The sequence below is a fragment of the Myodes glareolus genome, chromosome 6, assembly GCF_982192425.1.
Source record: "Myodes glareolus chromosome 6, mMyoGla1.1, whole genome shotgun sequence".
NCBI lineage: Eukaryota > Metazoa > Chordata > Mammalia > Rodentia > Cricetidae > Myodes > Myodes glareolus.
The window spans coordinates 96,719,685-96,744,546 of record NC_142031.1 but is presented as its reverse complement, the minus strand read 5'-3'; the positions used below and the strand labels follow the sequence as shown (position 1 = coordinate 96,744,546).

General features: G+C 48.2%; 1 protein-coding gene across 1 annotated transcript in view; it reads right to left on the bottom strand.

The window, feature by feature from the left end:
- Galnt14 (polypeptide N-acetylgalactosaminyltransferase 14) overlaps window positions 1–24,862 on the bottom strand; it is a 223,522-nt gene that overhangs the window by 70,944 nt on the left and 127,716 nt on the right. The window contains exon 2 of the mRNA XM_087907359.1: window positions 14,887–15,056. Within this exon, the coding sequence (XP_087763485.1) occupies window positions 14,887–15,056 (170 nt within the window). The remainder of the gene's footprint in view (window positions 1–14,886; window positions 15,057–24,862) is intronic.

The window sequence follows — 24,862 nt, the reverse complement described above, 5'->3', positions numbered from 1 at the left end:
CCTGAAAAAGATCTTTGATGTCTGGGAGCAGGGCGCCTTCGTGTCTTATTTTAGCCCTGCTGGAGTCACGTGACACAATAGTAATAATAGATATGCTTACCGAATGCTCGCTCTGGCTCAGGTATTCTTCCCAGAGCTCTAAGGGTGCACAGTGATTCTCAAGTGGGCGCTGTATCAATCTTCCCTCGCCACAGAGAGGACGGAGGAGCAGAGGGGAGCAGAAACTCTTCTAAACCCAGACACTCTGGCTTCCCGCTCCGTGCTCACCCCCCTTGGGACCATACCCTTGAGGGATATCAGGCTCATTGATACCAGTCTTAATTAATATGGGCCTTATTCTCCATTTTGTGTCATGAAGTCCCAAAAATGGTAGAATGTTCTAGAAAGCCAGAAAACCCATGGGCTAAAGAATAATATATCTTCTTCTGCTTGCTGATGCTCTCACATTTCCCAGACTTCCCAGCTACAGGCTCAGTGAACTTGTTTTGCTCAAGAGGGGAAAATTCCTTACAAAAGAGCAGCTAAAGTCAGAACTAAGCCTGTGGCTCACGGGAAAGGTCAGACTCAGGGTCTTGAGCTCAGGTGCAGTCCTCCTGAGAGCCAAATGTCCCGTGTCCTAATAGTGTATCCTTTGGGAAAGCTCTGGGATGGGTGGGGGTCGGGTAATAAAAGGCAAAGGCTTCTACATCTCCCTAAGTCAACAGCAGCAGCCTCTGCAGCAGCCCTGTCTCCAATTGTCTCCATCCCCTCCTTTTGTTCTCGTTTTTTGTCCTCCCAAGTCTGACCTATGTCCCAGCTCTGCCACACATCGTTCCCAGTGATTCTCTCTGCTTGCAGTCACCTGCCCTCCAAACCACCTCTTCCTCTTTTCAGAGTTCCCTCATAGGAACTCAGTTAGGCCCTGTTGACAGCACACCTCTTCTGTACTGCCAGTCACCTCCCCTCTCCTGCCAGTCACCTCCCCTTCCACAGGGACTTCATTGTGGGTACTGCGCATGCCTCAGCTCAAACCCCTTCCTCCACCGCAGATCATATGAACTGCCGCTCTTCAGTCCATCTTCGCGGGAGGACTCTGCCCTTCCTTCCAGCGGGCAGGGCCACCTTTCCCCGTTTTTATGTTCCTCACAGGCAAGTTACTCTGCCTGCCAGAGTCAATTTCCTCATCTCTAAAACCAGGATCAGAGCAAAGTTGTGAGGCTTAACTGAGCGCACATATATAAGGTGCCTACCGCACGTCAGGGGAGCAGCGTGATCAATAACTGCTTGCCGATTACGGGCTTGGATTTATGAGCGAACATGAGAATCCTTTGTGGAGTGAAGGTGGCTTTAAATTTCCTGTGATTTGATTTTCTCACTCTCGTCTCAGGATCCATTCCTGCTCCTGTACTTCTAGACATTGTTTGCAGTGGAGAGTTTGAGAACGGATTCAAGGTCCCCTTTGGGTCTCTCCATGGGGCTGGGATTCCGATGGGCAGAGCGTGAGGACAGGGGACTGCCCTGGACTCTGGATACAGACTCTGTCAGCACCTCTGGCCCACGTCCCTCAGAGCTTAGAAAGGAGACAGAGAGGGAATAGAGGCATGCAATTTAGGGTGATGATCGCTCTTCTGAGAGGGACATGAGTGTAGGGGAGATACTGGACATCGGCTAACATCAGCCCAAAGAAGAAACACATTGTCTGGGTTACTGAAAGATGAAGAGGTACCCTTCACAGAGAGCATCAGAAAACAAGGGAGGGGGTCCCTCCTTATGTTGTAACCAGGGAATAAGTCATGGCTTCGAGGACGTATGGACGGACGGACACACACACACACACATGCTGTATCAGAAGACAACATCAGATGAACCTGAATTTGGAAAGGTCTAGACTGAGGGGGTGTCACCTTGGACAAGTATGTGCCACTCAGCTCTAAGCTAAGAGGGCAGCTGGGGTTTCTGCCATCATCCAGGTGAGAGGGGCCAGCCCAGGTGAAAGGGACCAGCCACAGAACTGGGCAGGGAGCCCCCGAGACTCAGGGAGCACTAGATGGTGGACTAAACAAAAACTAGGGCAAAAGAACACGACTCCAGAGTGTGTGGTGTGAGTCAAGTGGTAAACGGAGGGACCTGGTCTAGGAGGAAGCGGATCTCAGAGCAAACAGGGGTTGGGTTCTTCTCTGTCTGGAGAAGTGACCTGCATGCGCAGGCTCAGGGAAGTCTGTGAGTGAGCAATGAAGGAGACTCAGGCAGGAGGCAGGAGGAGGGGGCCCAAGAAGAAGCGACAGTAGGGTTACTCTGGCCTTCTGCAGGTTTATTTCTGGGTCAGGGCAGGCCAGAAAGCAAGAACAGCTTGTTTGTGACAGAGGAGCCTCCATCGATACAAAGGATTCTTCTTGTGGCCTCAGAGATGGTGTGTATAGACCTTAGTCTGTGATAGCCTAGAGGGACCTGACTGGTCTGGTGCTAGTGGTTTCTGCCTTCTCACCTGACTCTCTCGCCACCTCAGGCCATACACGTGGCTCTCCACGTGTCATCCCACCGTCTGTCACCACGCTGGGCTTGGCCCTGCTTTCAGGCTTTCCCCGCCCACAGCTGTCATCTCCTCGCCTGCTCTTTTCATCTCTTGTCAAACACATTCTGTACTTGCTGGCCCCAGGCCCTGCATCACTTCTCCTGGCCCTGGCGTCCCTCCTCGGCATCTTCAAGTACCAGCTCCGCCAGATGTACTGTTGCAAGCAGCCTTGTCGCCCGCCTTTGCTGCTTTCCAGTCTTAAAGCAAGTTTGACATTCAGACAAGTGAGATAGCTACTCAGTGCCAGGAGCCAGGGCTGGGCCAGGAGCTCTCCAAGGACTTCCTCCCAGCGTGCCTCACATCAACCTCTCCTTAGCTCCATTCAGCACAGTGCACAAAGAGCCACAGCATCCCAACGAAAGAGGTTGAGAGAAAGCTCTGAGCTAGCACCTCTCCACAGTTATCTGCCTCCTCCATTACCCCTCCACCTCTGAGTCTACCTTGCATTCTTCTGACATGACAGAAAAGGGAGAAGAGCATTGTTATTCCCACTCTGTGTGAAGAAATGGAGTCTTGATAAGTTTCCATAACACAACTTAAGGACCAGCTACGATGTAGTCAAGACACTTTTTCCCAACTCTCAGAGAATCTTGGTACACCAGGTCCCGTGCCTGGGCCTCAGTTTCCTTCTCTGAAATGGTCAGCATCCCTTCATGCAAGACCAAAAAGGGCATTATAAGAGAAGTAAAATATTACACAAATACAAGACACAAGTCGTCTTACTTGGAGAACGCCCCATGTCATCATCCACTTTTTCATTTAGGAACAGTCCAGGTACTCTGGCCTGAGTCCTAGCACCCTTCTGATTTCTTCAGCAATCATCAGCATGGTTTCTTCCCATCATGAGACACGTGCCTCATTTGACACAAACCAGTTTTTGCAGGAGGAGGGACTGCCATGTGGCAGGCTCTAGGTGTGAAAGATGAGAACTCTGACGGTTCTGGCTCTCTATTACAGATGACACATTCAGGCAAGTGACCACAATGTGCTAAGCTGTCACCAGCAATCCATGCTTTTGCCCAACAGCAAATGGTCCTGATGCTGTTGTGCTAATAGAGCCTGCACTTCCAGTGGGGGGGGGGGGGAATGGATGGATCTGACCACTGGGGGCGGGAACAGGTGTGGTTACCAGATGTCTGTGCCTCAGGCCAGGGGGGCCTGGTGACCTCCACACTGACAAATCTGTGATGAGTGGTGAAGGCTGGCTGGGCTGGCTGGGGAAAACAGACACAGTGACACTATGAAAGGACAGTGCTAATGGTTCCGCAGGGTCCTCGAGTCTGGCTAGGAAGGGGAGTTTGTGGCGGGAAAGATTAATTCAGGGTGATGCCTGGAGGAAGGTACTGAAAGCAGGAAGGTGTCATGTTTCTGGAAATAGCTTCCAGCCTGATTCCGCTCCTAAGTCAGTTCCTGTATGCAGCCTTACTGGAAGAAGCGTGTATAATGCAGCAGATGGAACTGGAAGTGACCTTAATAACCACCTCCACTTACTTAGCTCATGGCTCATATGCAGAAATGGATGCTGTACCAGTCAGGGTTCTCTAGAGAAACAGAACTGATAGAATAAGTCTCTCTCTCTCTCTCTCTCTCTCTCTCCATTTCTCTCTCTCTCTCTCTCTCTCTCTCTCTCTCTCTCTCTCTGTGTCTGTCTGTCTGTCTCTGTCTCTCTGTCTCTGTCTCTGTGTGTGTGTGACTGTCTGTCTGTCTATCTATCTATCTTTCTATGTGTCTGTCTGTCTGCCTATCTCTCTCTCTCCCTCTAGTATTATATATTACACATATGCATACATACTAAAATTACAGCTAGTCCAATGGGGGCTGCCTACCAATGGAAGGTCTAAGACTCCAGCAGTTGTTCAGTTCACGAAGTTACCTGTCTCAGATGGCCTTCAGTATATTCCAGAATCCCTAAGGAGTAGGCTGTAATGCCAGTGAAGGAGTGGACTTGCCAGGAAGAGTGAGAGAAAGCAGACAAAGAGGAAGTTATATGCCTTTTATATAGGCTGCTGGTAGAAGGTGTGGCCCAGATCAAAGGTGAATTTCTCCCATCAAAAGATCTGTATTAAAGTATATCTTCCCACCTCAAAAGATCCAGATAAGAAGTGGATCTCCTCACTTTAAATAATTTAATTAAAAAAAATCCTTCACAGATGTACTCAGCTACCTCGGTTTTGGTTAATTCCAGATACAGTCAAATTGACGGCCAAGACCAGTCATCACAGATGCTAAAGGGAGAACCCAGGTGTTCTTGTGCTAACCCCTAAAATTTCTCTCCTCATTCTATGATACTGCCTCAAGATGTTTGGCAAATTGCCAAAAGATTACCCAAAGAGAAGCAAGTCTCTCAAGGGGAATGGAGATCCAGATCTATTACTTGGTATTTTGGCAAACAGCACAGGTAGATGGGATAAGGTAGCAACAATTTAGGCATTCAGCTAACCAAAGTACTTATGAAAACCTGCTGTGCTGGTTAGTTTTATGCCAAACTGTCACAAGTCAGAGTAATCGGAAAAGAGGGAGCCTCAATGAAGAAAATGTCCCCAGAAGATCTGGCTGTAGGGTATTTTTTAAATTAGTGATTGACGGGAAGGGTCCTGTCCATGGTGGGTGGTGCCATCCCTGGGCTTGTTGGTACTAGGCTCTATAAGAAAGCAGGCTGAGCAAGCCATGGGGGAACAATCCACTAAGACACACCCCTTGATGGTCTCTGCATTAGTCACTGCCCCCAGGTTCCTGTCCTGTTTGAGTTCCTGTCCTGACTTCCTTCCAAGATGGACAGTGATATGGAAGAGTAAATAAAGTCAAATAAACCCTTTTCTCCCCTACTTGTGCCAGGCATGGTGTTCTATCACAGCAGTAGTGGCCATAGCTAAGACAGGAACAGCCCATAAGGTGGACATGTACCAGTGGCGTTTGGAGGGCAGTGAGGGAGTTCCCAGTTACCAGGTGGAGGAGCCGCTATTGACAACCCAGAGGGCAAACATCAGTTTTCCCACAGATACGTCCCTCATGGCCTTATATGCAATAATCTGTAGTCTAAATTCCTCATGGCAAATGCTTCATCCAAATCACTTCCCCATTTGGGCACTAAACATACGCTTGAATTTCCTTCTGGAATTCTTTCCTTTGCCCAGTTCTCAGACTATATGAACTAAAAGAAACAGATTCGGGGGGAGGTGGGGAAATCTGCCCCCAGAACCAAGACCACTCATCAGTAACTTCAAAGCCACAAAGAATGCTTTGCCAGTCGCCTGCCCGCGACAGTTTGGCCTAGGTGACAGAGCAGCAGATGGCACTCTTTATCTCATTAGATGATTGAGATGTTACTTTTTGTGCCTCCAGGCAAAGCTAAAATATAATTATCCAACCATCTTAACTGTGAAACTAGAATCCTTATGTATCACCTCTTCTCCTTGCTCCAAAGCCCAAGGTCATCTCATTTAGTCTGTCCCTCTGTCTCTCTCTCTCTCTCTTACACACACACACACACACACACACACACACACACACACACAGAGAGAGAGAGAGAGAGAGAGAGAGAGAGAGAGAGAGAGAGAGAACACTTGGCCTAACGGGCTTATGATAGTTATATAGAATGAGAACTATATATGGGCTTAGAATTTGAAAATCTGAGTTTGAGTTCCAGTTAAGCAATGATGAACAGTTTAACCTTAGATAGGCTCCTGAACCTCTCTCTGAGCCTGGATCTTCTCATACAAGAGTGAGGCTCATTTCTACTTTTGGGGATATGCCCAGGTCTCAATAATCCACGCTGGTGCTCATTCTGAATCACGGAAGTTGCTCTGGGGATGAATGACATATCACATTCCCCCATCCGCTCCAATCCATCTACCCCAAGACCAGTGTTTCTCCCTCATTCCTCCCATCTTACCTAGGAACAAATGGTCCAGCGTGATGGACGTGGACCACCCTAAGGGTTCCGTTGCTAAGATCCCATGGCAAACTCCTCTGAGGTTGACCCCAATTAGGACCAAGCTTAACTTCGCACTACTCCTCCCTCAGGGGCGTTATTGCTACCTGGCCCCATTTTGCTCAGTCCACTTTGGTTCCTTTCTTCTATTAGAAGCTCCCATAATTTCGTTCTGGCATAAAATATACACAGAACACCCCAGCATTGCATGGCAAGGGGGTAATGCTAGAATAAGAATAAGAGCCTTCTCGTTGTTTACTGAGTTAACTCTTCAGTCCCTCTAAAGCCAAGACTTTGCTGAGCATGACCCTAAGTTTCTCTTCCAGAACATTTTTCCTACTCCTTCCCCCCATCATCCCATTCTCCAAAGTTGATAGATTCGACAAAGCACGGCTCTCCAGTCTGATAGTTTTCTAGATTCGACAAAGCATGGCTCTCCGGTCTGATAGTTTCCTATGCTCTTATTCCAACATGCCCATTACCCAGTAAAACTATAAAGACCCACATAAACGTTCCTGACGGTGGTAGCTATAGCGCCATCTACTTCTGAAAGCCGCAGATCCCCTCTGCTGCACAGGCCTGCTCTCCTTTATTCACAGAAATGTTTCTACCCGCTATGTTCCATGACATGAACAAGGCAGAAATAGCCAGACTAAAACCTGGGAGAAAGAGAAAGGTTAGGGATTTTGCTGGACTGAATCAAGGAGAGGTACCTCAATGCAACCCACAGTTGAGACCCATGGGTTCCCAGTACCTAACCCAGAACTTGATGTGCGGGAAATTCTAAATTCAAGTGTTGGCCAAATGAACTGAAAGCGTGACTCATGAATGGACAAATGGATGCTGTGCACAAGGGAGCAGGGCCAAAGTTGGTGGCAATTTCTAGGAAACAAGGTCTAAGAAAACGCATTCACTAAGGTCATTTGTAGAGAGGAATTCTCATTAGCCAGGGCTCCAGCTTGATCCTCTTTGGAAGACTAATGATTGTGCCGTTGGGAAATCTGGAAGTCAGAGCAAGCAGTGGCAGAGGAGGCCTGCAGGCTCCACCTTCAAAGGATCCTGGTACAGAAATAAAGCGGAATACCCCATTCTGGTGGCTCATCCCCCCCCCTCCCGTTATCTGGGAAGAATTATCTCAAGACCCTTGTATTAGTTAATTTTCACACAGCTGTGACCTGATAGCTGATAAGAAGCAGTTGAAGGAAGGAAGAAAGGGTTATTTTGATCCCAGTTTGAGGATGTAGTCCATCATGATGAGAACGGCCTGGCATGGCAGGGAGAAGGCTCTCAGCTGGGACTACTCACTTCTGCCCAGCTCCACAGAACCGGAAGTGTGGAGCAGCCAATGCCGATGTTCCCTTGGTTTCCTCCCTTTAAAATATCAATGAATTTCATGTTTTTTTTTTTTTAGTCTGAGTGTCCTGTAGTCCAGACCAGCTCTAAGCTTTCTGTATACCTGAGGGCTAGCCTTGACTTTCCCTCCCTGCCTCTCCCCTGAGTGCCAGGCTTACAGGAAGAGCAGTACCCACAGCCTCCCTCTTGCTCCCTCTTTATTAAATCTTAGTTCCTGGCCCATGGGCTATCCACCCGCATTCAGGACTGGCATTCCACCTTCAGGTAAACCTCTCCAGAAACATCCTCCCAAGCCATGCTTACAGGTATGTCTCCTAGGGAATTCCAAGAATAGTCATGTCAACAGGAAAGACGAGCCATTACAGCACTGTAGGCGTAGCGCCAAGTACGTAGTGCCAGACCTGCTGACTCGGTTTGACTGCATGGCCACTCCCAAGATGCTCTGGAATTCCTCCTGTGGTTTGCTTCCTCTCATGGTGCAACTTGGACTCCAAGCAAAGTACACATAGAGACACCATCAAGGGACTCCCATCTTGTCCTGACAAAATGGTTCTCACAGGGGGACTGGAGAGTGGCAGACGTGAAGCGCTTGTTTGCAAAAGCTAAGTGTCTGTGATGGGCTTCCCCCTCCCCTCATCTCAGCCTTGCCGCAGAACCACTCACACAGTGCTGAGCTAGGGGAATAGCCTTGACTCTGAGGGAATATGAACATTTTTTACGCTCAGCCGTTCCAGCCGTAAAGATTCTCATCCTATTACCGCTAAGTGACGAGCAGGAGGAGAGAAATGATGATGATCTTTGACAGCCATTCCAACCGAGTAAATACAAGGAGGGAGAAGTGCGTTCAGACACTGGGCCACTGCCCCTTCATTTCCCAGGATGAAAAAGAGCGAAGGAAAAATGTCTTCCCGGTGAGATGTATCGAGGTGTAGAATTTTCCCTCCAGGCAAGCGATGGGCGCCCCACTGTTTCTTATCGTTTAGTTCTACACTGGACGAAAAACTGGAAGAATATGCCAGAAGGGAGCAATCAAACCCAGCCAGGCCAAGGGAGAGACCTAATGAAGCTTTCCTAGTTTCTAACTCTGCATAAGCCCACCCGGACACCTGGTCCCCTGCAAACCAAGTAATCCCATAATGGTCACTGCTAGGCAACAGCAAAAATCAGACATTCACTTTATCAAAATACCTACCTCCCACCCCTGAGGGGTGTGTCTCCATTTGATGGCTTCTTCTTTGCCATTTATTTTATGTACTATTGGGATGATGACAAATCCAGCTGGTGTGACAGGGTTGAGGTAGAGTAACTGGAAAGCTGGGCTTGTTGATTGGGCCAGTCACTGTGTTATGGACAGAAGCACTCTGGGGAAATATTCTTGGACTCTTAGCTCAGCTGAAGTTGTCTCTTTCTTATACTAAAATTTCTCTGAATGATATACTACTACCTCCTACCAATTATGTGATATATATCTCTCTATCTATCTGTCTGTCTATCTACCTAATCTGTCTATCTACCCATCCATCCATCTATCTCTCTATCTAGCTATCTAAATATATATCCATGTCTTATTCATCACTGTGGTCACAGGACCCAGGCAGTAACCTAGAGACTGAGTTGTTGACAGAACAATGTGTCTGAAGAGGAGAAGTTGATGTCAGGATGCCTAGTGCTCTGCTCAGTTGAAGAGGGATAAGCTGACAGGATGAGTATATATGGCTGGACCATAAAGATTGACTGAAGCTGGGCACAGTGGCCCACAATTGTGTAATGATGTGATGACTCACAGAGTGAGTCAAAGTTATCTAGCCCAACACTTTAAAGGAGATGGAGAAAGAGGAGGGGCCAGGATGTTTCAGAAGTTACTCTGTAACCCTGCTCCCACTTTTCTCCAGGGACATGCATGTCTAAAGCATGTATGTGTGGTACCATGTGAGCCATCACTTGCTGCACCATTCTGGCTATGGTATCATCACGGATGCTAGGCCAGTGCCAAGGGTTTGGTCAGTTCATCAGCCGGCAGGGTGAGGACTTCCACTTTCCCCTTTTCCCACCCCTCCCCGTCACCTGACTTCTCCAGCTTTGGAGGCAATTCGCCCCACCAGCACCCACTCGGCAGCTCTTGCTCTAACGCTCAGCTAATAGCTGTCTGTACCAGGCGCTGTCCAAACGCAGACTATAAATCAGAATCCAATTACCGTGGTAAGAAAATTGGAAGCAAATTTAATAAGCTCAGACCCCTCCCACGTGCTGTTTCTTCACTCTTCTCTTTTCAATAATGAGAATTCTTCGGGAAGAAAAAGGGTCCTTTCCCGTAACTCTAGGACTGCTCTCTCCGTCTCTCATACGAAGCTCCTGAGGGTCAATGGATAATGAGAGGGGCTTCTTTTAGTTCCCCTTCTCCTCTCTGCATAGAAGGTAGGTGGGAGAAAGTGGCTGATGGTCCCCCTGGCCTGTCTTTCTCTTTTATTTATTAAGCAAACAGACAATGGATCCCTATCTCACAGCAGGCACTGTGATAGATGTTCAATGTGCTCCTTACCCTACAGAGCAATTGAAAACACAGCTAGCAGGACTTTGGCTGAGAGGCTGGATGGGGATGTAAACAGGCTTAACCGGAGCAAAGCCTGCATCCCTGGGGCTTGGTTCCATGAATGAGGCAGCCAGTATAGGTCACTGGTCATGGGGTAAGAATTGGCATTGCAGGAGACACTTCTTAGGAGCAGCGATGCCAGCTGTCAGAAGGGTGGCAGAAGGAAGATAGTGGGTGAAGGTCGAGGAAAAGAAGGGACAAAAGAGGCCAGAAGTGCTGGCACTTGGACAGAGGGAGGGGTACACAATATATGGCATTGGGTGCGCTTATCTCAGGGTCTCTACTCTCTTCTTTTCATAGAACCAGCTCATACATGGATTTCATCCAGACCACAGGAGTGGGCCACCAGAGCTAGCCAATGCTTGCTTGTTTCTAAAAGGGCAAGAAGCTTCAGAACCACCTGAGGTCTTGCTATGCCAGAGAGCTGGGATTCACTCCAAGGTTTCTGGGTGAAGCCTAAGAATGTGCATTTCCAACGTGTGCCCAGTTGATGCCGATGCTGTTGGTCCTTTGGTCTGGAGAACCAGACTCTGAAAGCCACTGTGAGGCCTTGTTCTTCAAAGTGTGATCCACAGCCCGTAGTCATCACTGTGACTGGGGAATGTGTCAGACATGCAGAACTTCAGAACTTGAGAGGCACAGTGGCTAAGAGCCCTTGCTGCCCTTCCAGAGAACCCAGGCTTGGTTCTTAGGCCCCACTTGGTGGCTCACTGTTACCAACAGTTCAAGTTCTAAGGGCTCTAAATCCCTATTTTGGCCTCCTCCAACACAGTGGCGTTCACTCTCTCAAGCACACAGACACATAAATAAAAACTTATAAAATAAAAAGCTTTAAAAAAAAAAAAAGAAAAAAGAGCTGCAGCCCGTGAGGCCCCACCCTGCATCTACGGAGTCGGGTGGAGAGAATTCTCGGATGACTTGTCTGTTTGCCTGTTTAAGTCTGAGAAGCCCTTACCCAGAGCGGCTGCCCTCAAGCCTTGCTGCTCATTAGAGTCACTTGGGAGCTGGGCAAGGACACACTTGAGTTGATTGGAGTCTGGGTATCAACATGTTTAAAAGGCTCCCCAAGTGCCTCTCGTGAGAAGCCTGGATTGAGGGCGGCTTAGACTCCTGCTGAATGGCCAGCCTGCCACTCTGCTTCGTTGCTCAGGCTCCTTTCTCGGGCTTCGAGTCTGACCTTGAACCCAGCCTCTGTTTGGCCCCGCTGCCACACCTTCGCAGTTTAGCTGCTTCATCCTGATCCTTGGGCCGGAGCCTAATTGGTTTGTTTTCTACCAGTGTGTTTCTCTTCCACACGAGGCTCAGCCATCATTGCATAGTACGGTGTTTAATATCAACTATAAAATAGGTCAATGCCGTCTACATATTTTATTTGATCCTTGTAACAACCAACGTAGGTGGGATTCTTACTGCTATTTTTATCCCTGCTTTTAAAAGAGGAAGGCAAGGTGTGGAGAAAGTTAGTGAGTCCCTTCATCTAGCCAGCCGTACAGCCAGGATGAGAAATGACTGTCTGACCCCAAAGACCCCTGTTCTGACCCTCTGGTGACCCTCTCCCATGGCCTTCAACTTCACTCTGCTTTACATTGGAGCTCTGGCCTGACCTATTGCTGGTGACGGACTGGTGATAAATGTTTTCTCTTCACCTCTGGAGATTTGGATAAAAACCAAGGCCAGATTTACAGCAGCGATCCTCATTGAAATTTTGTCCTCCAAAAAAAAAAAAAAAGACATGTGGGAAAGATATTTTTGGTTATCACAACTTGGTGTGGAGGGGGGGGCAGGGGAGGAATATTGGCATCTAGTAAGCAGGGGCCAGAGAAGCTGCTAGAATCCTGTAATGTCCAGAACACCCCCTCAGTGAGGAATCACCGCGCCAAAACTGTCAGCAATGTTGCTGTCAAGAACCCCTGACTGCCATTAGCTATGCTACTCACAGCTGGGGTAGGCAGGCCCCAAAGTGAGCCCCAGGATTCTATTGGCCTGGGTGGACAAGCTCTTGGGGCTGCTTCAGGACCCATCAGGAAGACTGGACTCACAGAAGGATTAGGAAACTTGGCTTGTGACTCCAGCCATGGAATGATGGTTTCCATAAGCAGGAGCTGGGTGAAGGGGAGCATCACCCAATGATTTGAGAGAGAAGGACTTTGCAGGTATGCTCTGGAAGTTTCACGATCATAAGGTACCACCAGCAGGGGGCAGCACTCTACTGAACTCAGCCTGGGACTGGACGATCCAATTGACACCAGTCATAGTGCCAGTCTAGGACTTTGCACTCAGCGAAGGACCAAGGCTCCCAAGATGATTCTGGACCTAGGCATCCACCCCAATTCTGAGCCCTCTGATCTCCACGCTTATGCTTCTTTGGATAAAGTTCTCCGAATCCAGAATTCTTCTCCTAGTGGCACACTTCCAACTCCTGCAGGGTAAGGTTGCTGCCCTGAGGCAGGCATATGGCTAATATTCTTTCCCCTTTTGTCTCCTCAAAGAGTGTCTGGATTCTCAATCCTCTCTGCCCTTCTCGCTGTCTCCCTGTAGACCGCGTGTTTTAACAGATAGAGTTCTGGGTAGGTGCAAAGTCCAGGGCTGGCTGGCCAGCTGGGCTCTTCGGTGTATGTGTGTGTGGCGGGGGGCAAGCTCAGGTCTTCATTACCTGCCACAACAAGTCTGACCATTGTACAAATGTTGTTGTTCTTTTTTTTTTCTGCTTTGCAGATCACAGGAAAGTGGGAACGCAGAACTCAACACGCTCAACTGCTTGGCGAGCTCCTGGCGCGTCTTCCTGGGGCTGAGAGCAGCTCTGATTGCCCTTCAAGGGCAATTGTCCAGTCACACTAGTACCTTCCCTGCCTAGGACAGGTCCTGTTTCCTTCCTGGGGTGGGGCATTGGTGTCTAGAATCAGGACAAGGAAGCAACTACTTGCCTGAGACCCAATAGGACTTCTCAGCCTTCTCTCTTTTTACCTGCCCTCCCACACATAGTTTCTGCTCCAGGAAATATAATAACTTGATATTTAAATTTTGCTTAGAGAGAAGTAATAGGATAAGGGCTGGAGAATTCAAATAGCAATATTGAAAAGAATTTCAACAGGATTCTGACTTTAAGACAGTTTAGGCCAGTTGGGGGAGGGCTCTGGCTATAGGAGACACAGGAAATACTGCTTAGGTAGACTCCTTTAAAAGAGAGTTAAATTTAGACAGATGGCCACAGTTAGAAGAAGGCAGGCTGTCATCCAGTTGTACCCTTGTCGCATTCATATGGACAACCAAGACTCCAGCTCAATGTGGTAACGATAGTGGCTAACAACGACCAGATGAATGTCTCCATTGAATGCATGTTGCAAAAGACACGACTTCCAGGTTGTGCAGCCCTGCTTTAGAAACTAAGTCGGAATGACCTCACATAGTAGATACTCAAGAAGTACCAACCTGATAAGCCTCAATCATTATAAAAGTCCTTTGCACATAAATCCTTTTTTCCCCCACAACCTAGGGATCCAAACAAACAAAAAAGGCAAAGTTGAGAGGCTAAAGCCAATACCCTATACCTTAAGTCAGCACTATACCCTTCCAGCTGAACGACCTGGGAGTCTTTTCCACCCCAGTGGCCAGACTGCTGTTGAAGTGAGTGCAAAATCAGTGTCGTGAGGAAATAAAAGTCATCTCTGTGGGACTCTATGGCATGTCTGGGCCAAAGCCTGGAGGCTGGGAGGGGAAAATAGGGTTAGGACCAAATTGCTTTGTCTGTTGTCAGTAGGAAGCATAGGGACCACAGGGACAGAAGGAGTAGGTGGTGATGGGACAATGCAGCTTCCATTTTCTCAAAGCCTCTGTGGAAACAGAGCTTTCTATGTTGGCTTAGGCCTGCTGTCTGTAGCCTTCTGGCGCTGCAGCCTATCCAAGCTGGTGGCAGCAAGGAAGCGCTGGGAATGGACCGCTGGGCAGGCAGAGGGGAAAACAATGTCAAGTGAAGAGGGCCCTCAGAGTCTCTTCTCATGTGACAAAATGCACATGACAGAAAGGATTTCCCCCTGTGACAGGAGAGACAGTAATCTGGATTCCTGAAGGTGTACCCATCTTGTTCTTCCCCTTAGAAAGCCAAGCTGAACCATAGGACTTGGCCAGGGCAAGTCAGGCCCCACCTTCTAGTTCTTCATGAGGTTATAGAATGCAGCACTTTGGGTGCTCACCAAGGGAGGGGTCAGGCATGTCCTCGATGGTGCCTCCCACTCCCTTCAACCTCCGAGTAGAAAGCAGGGTCTCTGGGAAGGTGTGTGACAATATGCAGGGAGTAGCACATAAATATTACTCCATCACATCACTGATGTGGTGCATCTGATGGCAGAAACTGACTCACCCATCCCTGAGTGCTAAGTACTATGGGACCCAAATCAAGCCTGTGCTGATCTGTCCTGGCCACAGAGAAGGGGAAGGTACCTACATGGAAGCAGGAGGAAGTACCTCTTATGGCGTGTGTCGGGGACAGCCCGATTGCTGGAGATCCGCTCGCTCTCCCGCTGGTTGAAGGCATACAGCTTGTAGGGATCATCGCCGATGCGCCACTTTTTGGCATTCAGATACCGCCGCTCATCAAACTGCTCCCACAGGTCATCCCAATCCGCATCAGAAGGCTGTGTGACATGAATGGAAAGTCTGCGTGAGAAGGCTCCCTGCACGCCACTGGCTTCCGTCCATCTGTCAGCAACCAGCCAGAGACTAGGCTTGTTCTGGCAACGCTGAGCTCAAACATGGGGCCAGGGGCAGAATATTAGCGAAAACACCAGCAATAACAATCGCATACAGAACAGTGATACTATTGCTCCTGCCATTTATCGAGCATGACATACCAGGTTCTGTCCTAGGACTGTGGCTCCCATGATCCCATAGAATCCCCACATAGTTGTTCAGATTGGCAACTTCACAGGTGAGAATTCAGTCTCGCATAAGCACTGTGCCCAAGATCCACATTTAGGAAGTAGCAGGGCCCGGGCCAGCTTTCTGGTACGCTGACTCAAGAGACCATCTTCCCAGGATGGCGTTAGAACATCGTATGCAGTAGGGCAGATGAGGCGAACCACAATGACTATTCTCTGGGTCATCAATCTAGAATGGTGTGTGACCTGCTAGACACCTTGGCCCTTTGTTTCTCCAAGCCCAGGAACCCATAGCCACTCTTAGGAAGCATCATATATGAGGACACAGGACTTCAGGATACGGATGGTGATTTTCATTTTCATAATATTTTCATACTCATACTCTCTGGGCAGAGTAGGGAAGAAGGGACACCAAAAGGCTAGTGGTCTGGCAAGTGACAGACCTTCTGGATCCTTCTAACAAGAGAGGAGAGAGGCTGCCACCCTATCAGAGTCCATGACGCCTGGTTTACCCTACCAGCATCAAACCCATAGCCAACAGTTTCTCCAGGTAGCCAGCAGGTCTGAGCATCCTGGCCGAGACCCTGGCAGGCTGGATGTTCGCACTTGGCAGCCACTTCCTAAGAGATGTTACCGTGAGTAGTCTATACCCCAAACACCCATTCAATTCCAACCTAAACCACAAATGCACCTCCAGGAAGAACTCCCTGATGCCCCCAAATGGGATGTCTGATGTGCTGGGGCTGGCATTATCAGGCAGAAGCGGCTCATTCATATGACCCTAATAGCTGAGCAAGGATCTCACACTGAACAGATCTTAAGTGAGAAGAAACCAGTTTCTCTGTCACGGAATTCTAGCTGTTGTTGCACACAGACACCCAAGTGGCAGGTACGGGGGGAGGCGGCCCCGTGACAGGTAAGAGGGGCTGTACCAGTGTGCATGCTCATCTCAGGCACTGTGAGATCTTATCTGGTAATTGATCTCTCTATTCCTCTTTGTTATCTCTGTTTGAAACAGCATTTCCCTCTAATAGCACAAAATGAAGCTCTGGAAACGGGCGATTTTATCCAATAATTGATTTTATTAGTGTCTTATGATATTGCTGCTCCGGAACACGCTAGGGGGATCTTGGCGGGGAGGACTCATAACCTGTGCTGTACAATGTCACAGCTTGACAGCTGTCACCTCTGGTGGGAACATCACCCCAGGGTAACCCTGACATTCCATCCTCATGGGAAGGGTGGTAGAACTGTCTTCCGTTGGCTCACTGCCAAGTTAATTCATTACTATTCTCAAAATAAGCTGTAACCCTCACAGTGCTCTGAGCTAACGGGGAGGGAAGAGGTGACAATAGTACCTGTCCTAGAGAGGTCCTGCTCTGTGTACAGACAGACAGACACACACACACACACACACACAGGTAGACACACACAGAGACAGACACACACACATATAACCACACACACATATAGACACACACACAGATAGACACACACACAGACACACACAGAGACACAGATAGACTCACAGAGATACTCACAGATAGACACACACACATATAGCCACACACACAGAGACACACACACACACAGACACCTGTACCACACTACAAGGTGAATATAACCACATAGCTTAGTGACAATGTGTTTTCACAGAGGAGTGAAGGAAACAGAGACTAGCTCTTAGAATAAGGGTCAAAAGAGTTAGATCTTAAAGAATAGGTAGGGAATGCTTAGCAAAGAAAACCAGACAAAAAGTGGCCCATTCGTGACTGTGGGGTAGAATAACAGAGCCCAATAGTGTGCATGTATGTACAAGAATTTATAAAATATGGCTTGGTGGCATAGACCTCTGTGGTTGGCTACACCTGTGTGGGGCCCTAGATTCAATCCCTAACACTGAAAAAATAAGTCAAAAAAAGTTTATAGACTATTAAAAAATTGTTTGTGTACTTATAAGGCTGACAAGATCTGTTGTCGGTCATATCTCCAAAACGGTATTTGACCAAATGCCTGGGCACCCTGTGGCCCAGTTACATTGGTATAAAATGAAATATCCAGAGGATATACATAAAGGAAGACTCTGGAAAACAGCTGAGTCTTAGAAAGTAGGCCATAGGGAAAATGGTTCTGGCTACACAAGTGGGATGAAGAAGAAGGAAGAAAACTTCCACAAAATGACTAGCTAGGGAATGATCTTGACAGATCCTGATGTCTGAACTGGGGTCTTGCAGCTCGACAAAGCAGGTGGAGGACCAGACACCCATGGCAACAAGAGGCTGGGGGCAAGGGCGCAACCCACCTCTTGGGCCAATTGCATCAAGCATGGAGCCATGAGGGCAGGAGGCCAGAGGTTTCTTGGCCTAGCTCTCTCCACCCACAGGGCAGCTAAGCATCCCTGGTATCTCTGGCAGGCCCAGTCTTTGTGGAGAAGGTGCCATGAAGACTCAGCTGGAATTCTGGCCCCAGAATATGGGGACAGCAGCCAGCTGGCAGGATAAATCATACGAAAAGTCAAGTCAGTAGGAGGCAGCCTTGGAGGGGACTGTTCCTCTCAGGGCATTTAGACATCACATGGTGCTCATTCACAGCTTGCTGCACCGAGACCCCCTCAAGGAGGACAACCTATACTGGGAGCTGATCTTTCCCACAGGGACATCTGGACGTGTTATATAATGGTGAAGGGATTTTCAAAATGGTAACGGTAACATTTTATGTTGCATATGTGCACATAGACTGTCACAGATTCCTCACAGGACTGATCTCCATCTGTACAGGGAGGGATCTACTTAGGGAAGCCGGTAGGTGGCTTACACAAGCTCATCACCTTGCAAGGGATGGGAACTCTGATTTAGTCCTACTACAAAAACTCCCACCTCCCCGGACAGAGACAACAGGAGAGTAAAACATGTCCCAAGGGCCAGAATAGGTTCAGCAAGGACCTCACAGAGCCTATGGAGACGCCTCTGCACTGGAACAGCGCCCTGCATAATGACTTACTTCCACATTCAATGTGCATTGACACAGATAGCCTATGAAATTTCGTTCCTTAGAGTGATGCTTCCTACATGCCATTTATACTTTATTTTATTTCACCCTTCTTGCTTCAATCTCACGATTCTCATGGCAGACAGCTCCCCTTAGAAAAGGATCGTGCAGAGCCCGAGCAGGAAGCCATTGTAAGAGAGGGCTCTCATCTTGTCTAGGCTGTGCTGCCTGGTTATAAATGCTTCCAAAAGTCCCTGTCTGTGGCTTCTCATCCTTGCTGGAAGCAGGGCAACTAGTGCCTGGTGCTGCACGTGTCTTCTGGGTAGCAACTGTATGCAAGGACTTGGCCTCTGTCCCTTCCTCTGCCCTTGTGTAGCAGGTACGTTCTGTCCTACTTGTGTGATATGAGAAGCATATCTCAGATTTATCTCTACAGCATGCCACACTCTACAGCTTTCATATACAAATATGTGTGGTCTATTTCACTATCCTCCAGTACTCAGGCACCTCTACTTTATCCCTGGGCAAGTTTGTGTTCTCCGGTGTAGCTTTTACCCAAGCCTTGCCTTAGATACTAGAAGATGTTTGCTTGTCCAAGTAATGATATCAATGCCCAGCTTCCCATCATTGCTACTTCTTTTAGACTTATCTTACATATGTAAATCTTTTGCTTGCATGCATGTGTGTGTGTTACATATATGACAAGTGAGGTCAGAAGAGGGCATCAGATCCTCTGGTTACAGAAGGTTGTGAGCCACCATGTGGGTACTGGGAATCAAGCCAGATCTTCTGCAAGAGCAGCCAGTAGACTTACTCACTCTCACCACCCCCAATTTGCTGATTCTTGAATGCATTCTTGTATTAGACAACGCTCCCCTGAGAAATAGAATCACTCTCTTCCTCTCTCTCCCTGTCTTTCTTTCTCTCTCTCTATGGGAGTGGGGATAAGGGGCCAGGGAAACAGATTTATGTTAAGGAAAAAGCTCACTCACTTACGACTTGCAACCTAAGGCCAATGGCAGTCTTTGCCAGCCGAATTCCTCCTTTCTGGGAGAGAGGGAGAAGCCAGTCTTCATCTCCTAAAGCCTTCAGCTGACTGGATGAAGTCCAGCCACACTTTGGAGTAGATTCTGTTTTACTCACAGCCCACCGATTTCGAGGTTACTGTCATTTAAAACCACCTTTGCAGAAACATCCAGAATAGTGTTTGACCACATACCTGAACCCTGTGGTTTTCACGGCACCTCTTGTCACAGCCTCAGAGGGAAGGGCTGTGTGGAGAATGCCTCAAGGCATTGCAGATCCTTACAGATTTGAAATCCAATAAATTACAACCCCAGTTTTCAAATGAGGAAAATGAGATATGGGGAGGATAACCGGTGTGCTCGAGTCTGTAGAAGGGGTATGTTCTCTAAGCCTGGACTAACCCCCCATGTCTCAATAGTCACTGTTTCTAAGCCAGCTGTGCATGACTGGAGCCCCTCACACCTAGGCTGTTTACAGGACCACAGCTTCTGGCCAGTGTTCCCATCCTCAGCCCAGTACTGTTTCCCATCCACTGAGTGCTGCTCCAGCACCACAGCAGGTCAGGGGCTTCCTGGAACCCTTCTTGCCAACCAATAAGCTACCACCACCTCAGTTTGGGATACATCGCTGGGTTCTCTACGAGGAAAATCTTTAACTTCCATCGAGGGTGAGGCTAAGGAACATGCAGAGGCTGCTGTAAATAGATCTAGGGTGGTGGAATACTGAACAAGGGGGAAATGTGAGGTTACTCTGAAGTTAAAGGTCTCTGAGAAGCTAAACCTTGGCTCCCAGAAGATGGAAGACTAAAGCCCATTCTGATGTAATTAAGCCTAAGAAAGGGATGGAGGAGCATAGATGGGCGGTGCACTTGACTCTCAGGAAACAAAAGATGCATATCCTGACTAGGAGAGAGCAGCTGCCTTTCAGACCCTGGGACTCCAACAAGGATCAGTGAAAGAAGAAATTGAAAAAAAAAAAAAGAAAACGAAAAAATCACCAGACAGACAGAGAGAGAGAGAGAGAGCGAGAAAGAGAATCATCACTGTTGGCAAAAGCAGCAGAAACTAAGCACAGTGAATCCTCCAAGGATTCCAGATACTGGAGTCTCCAGATACTGGAGTCATCCCACAGAGGAGAACACTGTACAGGCTCAAAAATAGATAAAATGGGGCGGGGGGAGACAAATGAAACAAATGGATAAATAGATCCCAAAAGACCAAACAGAACTTCTGAGCACTGAAAAGTATAGCTGGTGAAAGTCAGGACCACACAGGACATTGAGACATTCTGGTAGCTTGCCAAGCGCTTTCGCTTGAATAGTAATAAAATAATGATTTATTTCACTTTTGAAGCAGGTGGGACAGTTATATACTCTCCATTTTAACAACAAGAATACAGAGATTATAGGGTTCAAACAGCTAAGACTCTCAGACAGCACGTATGTTTACGTGTGTGTGTGTGTGTGTGTGTGTGTGTGTGTGTGTGTGGTGTGTATGTGTGTGTGTGGTATGTGTGGTGTGTGGTATGTGTGTGTGTGTATGTGTGTGTGGTGTGTGGTATGTGTGTGTGTTGTATGTGTGTGTGGTGTGTGTGATGTGTGTGTTGTGTGTGTTGTGTGTGTTGTGTGTGTGTGCATGTGTTGCAATGGGTTTGAACCCAGTGCCTGTGGTCCTCATCTAATACTTCTTCTGTCAACATTGGTGTCTCTTCCGTATCACTGGATGTGCTATTCAAACACTGGTCTTTTTCCCCACCTGTCAGTCAGTCGTTCATAAAAATACAAAAGGATTTACTCATTCCTATGCTCTCATCCAGCCAGCAGGAAGTGACCTTGCCTTTGCAAGGACAGCCAGCAGAGCGAAGGGGCATGGCACTGTTCCCCATGCCTTCCACACCACTGATGTGAATCCTAACACAGGGAAAGGTCCTGAGAGGAAACCAGTATGGGGGACGCACTCATGCCAATGGACAAGCTCCAATCAAGTAGAAGCCAGCCAGCCTGGCTCACCTGACAAAGGGAGGAGCCAGATCATCCTCTCCCCTTAACCAAGGGACAGCACATCAATTACAGATTATTAGATCAGATCTTCATTTTCATATTTCCTCCATGTATTATCACCTCTTCTTCTCACTGGAATTCTGTCTTGGGAGTTATTTAATTGATGTGCAGAAATCTAAATTTAATTTATTATGATTTAACTCACTTTAGAAGCCAAATTACCCTGCACTGGAGAAGGATCAAGTCAATATCCACTTGGCTTTCTATTTATCTTCCACAGGATTTTCTCTCTCCTCTTTAGTATTCATTTTATCTCAGGTGCTGGTCATAAATTTAAATTTTCCTTAAAATTAGTCAATTGCTCCTTCAATGTTAGAGTTTAATGGTTAATTTTAATTATAGGAGCATCACCCCGTAAAGAGCTGATAGACAGAGTGGACATATAATAGAGGAGAAAGGGCCATTTCTCAGACCAAATGAGGTAGCACATGATTCAGCCGGAGTGAGTTTACCCTCACCCCTGCACCACCCACTCTGGTTGCTTTAATCACCTCCTCCCTCACTGTCACGAGACCAGCTACTTTCTACACCACACAGGTGCTGCGAGTTTCAAACTTGTACACTCATCATGGGGTAATAAGCTAACTGGGATGCTGAATCTGGACCTCTCTCCATCACTGGCTTCTTCACTTGATGGTGGGTCTTACTGAATCACTGGCAAAAGCAATCTCTTTCCTCTCCCCTGCCCATGGTTGCCCCCAATCTGTAGGACCTCTGCCCACATTTCAACTGCACACCACAAGGGAATACAAGCTTCCAGCTTCCAGAATGTAGAAAACTTACAGTAATTATCATAATTGCCTGAAAAACTCCAAATGTGAAATACAATACGATTAGCTGGATGGATAGAAGCCCAGGAATGGGGTGTGTGTGGCAGGGGAGACTCACACAGTGTGGACCCAACATGGAGTTTAATTTGCTTACTAATTAGCGTGACTGTAGGGTGCCAGCAAAGTCAAGTCAATATGATGGCAAAGAGGAAAGGTCCCTGGCACATGCCACGGCGTGCCACGGCAAATGCTGACGGATCCGCTCCCTGTTCTCCAAGGGGCATAAATGCCACCACCAGAAGCTAAACCCAAAGATCCTGACAGAACCAGACATTGCCAGATGGGTGTCAGCTGACTAAGGGAGGCTTTCCAACTGGTGCTAGACGTCAGACAGAGAGATGCCTCTGCTCCCAGCATCCAGCATCCTCTGGGATCCCTCTTTCTGTATAGAGACTGATGTAGTAAGTTGTCTACTGGGACTTGGGAAGACCCTGCATCAGGAGGGTTGATCTGTCCAGGACAGGAGGTTCATACTGGAGACAAGGGTTTACTGGGGTAAGGAAGCAGCACCCAGGAGAGATCAAGAAGGGACTGGATGCGGGGGAAGAGCAGAAAGTGGCCTGGAAAAGTAGATGCCGAGGAGCGGGTGCAGAGACACATGGTTTGCTGGGGACACAGGTCTAAGGTGACCACATCAGAATGGAGAGGGCTCTGGAAGGCTGATGATTTCCTTTCAGTGGAGATGTGAGAGAAGAGAAGGACAGATTCCCCCAGGATTGCCTGGCAACAAAGCCAGAGGAGCCTTCCGGGGCCCGAGTCTCCTAGTGAGAAGTCAAGCTTTTTGAAAATTGCTTCTAGAACGATAAAAAAGAAAGCCGAGAATTTGAGTTCTCGGTGAGAAAAGAGCTCTCCTTTCAAAACCCAGGCTTCTCTCCCCTCCCTGGCTGGCTGCAGAGATCCAGCAGATATCCTCAGCCGCTCTAAGAAATAGCTTGCGGGGCCGAGCAATTTTCCAGGGGCCCTGGTGAACCAGAGTCTCTGGTAGAGGTCACGAATGAGCAGAACTGTGAGCAAATGGTGTGTGTGAGGGGGGGTCCTGCCACTACTGCCCACCTGCCATGTTCCGTGGCATTAAACCTCCGTTTGGGTGAACTGAAACATGCACACGGGCTGACACCAATGGAATACAAGGAAAGGGGTCAAGAAAGCCACGAGCAGTAGAAAGGTGCAGTAAGAGCTGTGCCCTCTCGGTCACTGTAACACAGTTCTTCTGATCAGGAACGCAGGCCGGTGTTAATGCCAGGGGAGGACGAGAGGGCAAACGGGGATGCACAGCCCAGGAATGGAGCTTGGCTTCCCTTAGCACCTACGCTCTGGGTCGGGGCTCTCCCGAACCTGCTTCTCCTTCAGCTTCCCATGTAACTACTTTCTCTCGCCAGCCCAAGGGCAAAACTCATCTTCCCCCGACCCTGCTTCACAGGACCAAATCAGATCCTCAGATGTGAGAGGAGATAGGAAAAGCCGCTTGGTAAGGCGTAATGCATATGAAACACAGCACTGTTGTCAACATGGCTGTGGTCACTGTCATTTCTCCTGGAACCTGAACACTGATGGGGAGAAGGAAAATGCAATTCACATTCAGTCAGTTTATGTTTAGCTTTTTCTTTCTTCCCTGGGCCAGAACGGGGGTCTGTGACAGCACCCACAAGTGACTGGATGCTTCACCTCACTGTTCAGCTGTCGGGGAATGGCCATTAGCAATGTGAGTTCTTCCTGGGGTTCAACGCTCGACCCCAGACTTGGGTGTGAGCACAGTGCCATGCAAATGATAAGACAAGGGACTATTTAAAGAAACTAATATATGAGGTTATTATCAGCTCAGAAGGCTGAGGACTGAGCTTTGTGCTGACTCCTTTTACACACACAGTGGAGAAAAGAAAAAATGGTCAGGTCGTGCTGGATACCTGTGGGGAGAGATGAGTAGAAGAGCGAAAGGCTGGGCCTGCCTGGGACCCTGAGTCTGCTGGAGGTCAAGGGACTCGGACTAGGGCCGATATGCTTGCATTCTGGTCCCCTTTATTCCAGGGGACTTGTTAGCCCCATGGGCCTCCTGAACTTTGCTACAATGCATAGGCCTACAGCTGTGTTCACCAAGGTGGCTGAAAAGGTTTGCCATTCCCCAAGTTTCCTTCTATTGTAAGGCAAAGTGTGTGTGTGTGTGTGTGTGTGTGTTTGCATGCACGCGCAGGCGTGTTATTGAGAACTGAATCCCAAGTGTCACATATGCTAGGTAAAAGTTGGACTACAAAGCTACACTCTCGACCCTTGTTTTGTTATCTTGTTTCAGTGGGTGTGCATGCATGTGTGTACATGTATGTGCAGGTGTGTGTATTTTTTCCTTAAAGACTAAATTGCCCAGGCTGGTTCTACACTCACTCTGTAGCCCAGGCTGGCCTTAAACTTTCCATCCTTCTGTCTCAGTCTGTCAGGTCCCTGGGGTTACAGGCCTTCACCCACACACCCAGCAAGATTGCTCTAGTGGGGGAAATCAAGAAGAGAAGTTATGGGAAGCTAAACGAAAGGACTGGGTCACAAATTCTATCCTGGGTGGAATCACCCACAAGCCAGCTAATCCTTCCATAGTATTTTTCTGAATGCTTGGTTCTATTTAAAAACGTCACTCCTTCGAATATCAGAATAAACCCGGGCAGGTACTTTCT